This window comes from Uranotaenia lowii, chromosome 3 (assembly GCF_029784155.1).
Source record: "Uranotaenia lowii strain MFRU-FL chromosome 3, ASM2978415v1, whole genome shotgun sequence".
Classification (NCBI taxonomy): Eukaryota; Metazoa; Arthropoda; class Insecta; order Diptera; family Culicidae; genus Uranotaenia; species Uranotaenia lowii.
This window is the reverse complement of record NC_073693.1, coordinates 6,843,281-6,847,349: the sequence shown is the minus strand read 5'-3', so window position 1 is coordinate 6,847,349 and position 4,069 is coordinate 6,843,281. Positions and strand designations below refer to the sequence as shown.

At 42.0% G+C, this 4,069-nt stretch overlaps 1 protein-coding gene across 1 annotated transcript; it reads right to left on the bottom strand.

Annotated features, from left to right (window-relative positions):
* Positions 1 to 487: 487 nt before the first annotated feature.
* On the bottom strand, positions 488 to 1,935 carry LOC129756631 (serpin B6-like). Its single transcript, XM_055753547.1, has 2 exons — positions 764 to 1,935; positions 488 to 694 (listed from the first exon to the last, which is right to left on the bottom strand). Exons 1-2 carry the CDS (start codon positions 1,827 to 1,829, stop codon positions 576 to 578), a joined length of 1,185 nt encoding a protein of 394 aa, XP_055609522.1. The 5' UTR covers positions 1,830 to 1,935; the 3' UTR covers positions 488 to 575.
* Between the last annotated feature and the right edge of the window lie 2,134 nt (positions 1,936 to 4,069).

The following is a 4,069-nucleotide window of genomic DNA, read 5'->3' as shown; positions in this document are numbered from 1 at the left end:
TGATCTAACACACAAACGGCTTACCTTACCTGCTGCTAGTTGTCAGCTGACCAGGAACCAAACGAAATAAAAAAAAATGTGTTAAGACGTGTGTTGTTCTTGGAGGAGAAAAATGGAGGATTTTTTCTTCGACCATCGAGCAGTCAGTCAGTCCGGCTGCAATATTGCAGCTGATATTAGTAGCCTACTACATACAACCTACCTATAATGTGAGTAGATATTAAATGCATATCCACCAGTGACGGTTGATGTAATATTTCGATGAGCAGTTGTTGTCGCAGGACCCTCAAAAAACCACCGGCACTGTAACGTATAAGCAGGCTGTGGTGTGGCTAATACCGATTGCATTTGCCACTTGCCACTGCTGCTCTGCTGACTCATTAAGGAAAAAACGGAAGAAAGACACATGATGAGCTATCAATTCGATCGACGCCTGCTGTTCTGTTTGGTCGTTTGCAGTTGAGTCATTTGATTAATAAAACATAACTGACCATAAAAAGTTAGCCAAAACTGCAAGTTTTGTTTTATTTGCTAATATTTGCTTATATCATTAAGAATTTAAAATTAATGTAAATCTAATTGGAATAGTGTCCAATAAACACAATGACATCGGAAGTGATTTTTTTGATAATAAAAACAAAAGGTTCATCCGCATTGAAGGCAATATTGTCCGATCGGCGGTAGATGGTAGAAGCTGGAAACAGGTAATTTTTTACAATCAATTTTAAGCTGTTTAGGTACACTTATTATTTTTTTTACTAACCCATACTATCAGGAACTCCGGTACCGTCTTCGTTAATTTTGAGATAACTATGCTGCCGCAAGTCAGGAAGCATCGATTTGCGACCCTGGAAGATCTCGAAATCCTGCAGCTCAAACAGTTCCCCATGGCCCATCCGAGTGAGTACATCTTCCATCCGGTGCAACGACTGGATTTCAAACCGGGGCAACGTAATGTCAACCAACTTTGGCATGGCAGTAGTTTCAATCTCGTAAAGCATTTCGGAGCTCAAATTTTCTACTAGATTTCTGATGGTTTTCCCCTCACCAGGCAGAAGGATCCACATGGCCAAATCACTGTCCTCGCTGAACGGAATCTGGATCGCTTGGTAATTTTCGACGGAACTGTGCAACACTTCTATGCTTTCCCGCATCATAGCAGTATCACGTGGTCCAGTGCGGTAGTTAAACTTTCGCTGATCGGTGTTGGCCAGAGGAAACATTTCGGCCCATCGAGCTTCCAGCGTTACAGTGTTACCCAAAAACATTTCTGTAACGTTACTAGGAAGTTGATCTAGGAAAAAGTCTGCGATTTTTCCTTTAGAAATAAAACTGGCCCATGCATTGACGGATTTTACAATAGGCGAGGATCGACTAAACGAGACTTCCTCCGGAACTAAGCCCAGCACTTTCGCCACAGATGAGTTAAAGTGTTCACTAAAAGGACGCTTATCTTTCAATAGTTTGTAACTCATGGTCAGATACTTATTTTCATGAATTTCTTGTACGAATTTTATCGCATTATTGGTGGTTTCCAATTTCGAATCCGGCAGATAGAAGGATTTTTGTACGACGTGATCCAACGAGGATCCAGCAGCCTCATAGAAAACTGCCATTGGAAGTCTCAAAGCTATCGGCGATACTGCTGTATTGATCTCTGGACTGTACAGAGCCTTGAAATAATTGATAGTGAAATCGCCATCTCCAAAACTGAAATCGGGCGCGCCAAAACTGTCTGGATGGGGTGGACCACCGTTCGGTTCTTGAGTTAGAACGCTTCCAACTGTGCCAACCAGTACCAAAACTAGAATCTTCACTCCAAACTTCATTGATATCTCACAAAAAATTACTTTTCAGAAATAGTAAATAAAATACGTAACATCCAACCCCGTTCAAACCCGGTAAGCGACTGAAGGCGAAACCGATCAGTAAGAAAGTGACCCAGATTTTGTTTCGATCCGAAATAGTTAACACTTACCCGTTGGCCGGCGCCGACCGGCAGATAGGTGAATCATATACCGACTTGTCTGTTCGTTCGTAGTACTTTCTTCTTCTGGTGTGATTGGGATTAACCTTTACCGAAGTCGGACGTCTGCATGGATCGGTAAAAACAAAAAGTTGTACATGCATTTCGCGGCACCGGCCACCCGTAAGTCGCTGATCATGGGTAGGTAGATGATAATTTTAACAACTTTAAGAGTAAAACGATTATGGTTCGTCATTATTGTTAAACAGTATTTTCATTAATTAATTTACTGAACAAGGTTTCGTTGAAAATTAAGATTTATTAAGGGTTAACAACTTAAATTAGGCAATAAAGGGTGATACGGTCAAAATTTGGTCAATATCAACTTGACGTATTTCTTTCAATTTTGCATTTAAAAAACCTGAACACCCCTCATTTTGAAGGTGTGTGTGTGTAGAATGTTGCTCCTATTTTGATTTTGGAACTCACTCTTCAGTTGACAAAATGCCGTCCAAGGAAGAAGAGCAGCGTATCAAAATTTTGCTCACGCATCGCGAAAATCCGAGCTACTCGCACGCAGAGCTGGCAAAATCGCTAAAAGTTGCCAAATCAACCGTTACAAATGTAATTAAAGTGTTTGGGGAATGTTTGTCGACAGCCAGGAAGTCTGGAAGCCGCTGAGACGACAAAAAGAGTTGCCGATAGTTTCAAGCGAAACCCTAACCTCTCTCTACGAGATGCCGCAAATAAACTGGGTGTATCGTCTACAACCGTGCATCGAGCCAAAAAACGAGCCGGACTATCGACTTACAAGAAGGTAGTGACTCCAAATCGCGATGATAAACAAAATACGACGGCCAAAGCGCGATCCCGGAGGCTGTACACGACGATGCTGACGAAGTTTGACTGCGTGGTAATGGACGACGAAACCTACGTCAAAGCCGACTACAAGCAGCTTCCTGGACAGGAGTTTTATACGGCAAAAGGAAGGGGAAAGATAGCAGATAATTTCAAACACATGAAACTGTCAAAGTTCGCGAAAAAATATCTGGTTTGGCAAGCCATCTGTACCTGTGGCTTGAAAAGCAGCATTTTCATAGCTTCGGGACTGTCAACCAAGAAATTTACGTGAAAGAGTGTTTGAATAAACGTCTGCTGCCTTTCCTGAAGAAACACGGTTGTTCCGTACTGTTTTGGCCGGATTTGGCATCTTGCCATTACGGTAAAAAGGCCATGGAGTGGTACGCCGCCAACAACGTGCAGGTGGTCCCCAAAGGACAAGAACCCTCCCAACACGCCAGAGCTCCGCTAAATTGAGAAATACTGGGTTATTGTCAAGCGGAACCTAAAGAAGACCAAAAAAACTGCTAAGGACGAGCAGCAGTTCAAGGCAAACTGGCTTTCTGTGGCGAAGAAGGTGGACAAGGTGGCTGTACAAAATCTGATGGCAGGGGTTAAGCGTAAGGCCCGGCAATTCGGATTTGGAAAAGCGGAAGCCTAACTCAATATATTTCTCCTGAATTTTATACTAATTAAACTTGAAAAAGAAATTTATTTTGATTTTTTAAATAAACGATTTCACCGATTTACACGCGTTTTGCCTTGGCCAAATTTTGACCGTATCACCCTTTAATTTGCCGGAATCCACGAATATGTTTGTTGACTTTTTCTAAAGCGTTTACAGTTTTCTGGCCTTGAACCCTTGATCGCTGATTCACAACATGGTTTCGTTAAAAAAAAAAGGTCAACTGTCAACAATCTGGAGAAAGTATGTCAAGTGGATTCTGTTTACATCGACTTCACGAAGGCTTTTGAAAATTCACGCTCAAGCAAATTTGCAACGCCGTCTGGGGTACCGCAAGGTAGTCACCTCGGACCTGTTTTGTTTATCATTTTTGTAATTGACTAGTTTACAACGCTTCAATCTGACAAGCTCATGTATGCCGACGATAAAAAACTCTTTAGGAAAGTGCTTAGCGAATTTAATTGCTTCGCCTTACAAAACGAGATTGCCAAACAAGAGGACTGGTGCCACTCAAACTGAACGAAGGCGAACGCAAAAGAATGATGGTCAAATTCTCACGTTCACGTAATATTGCTCAT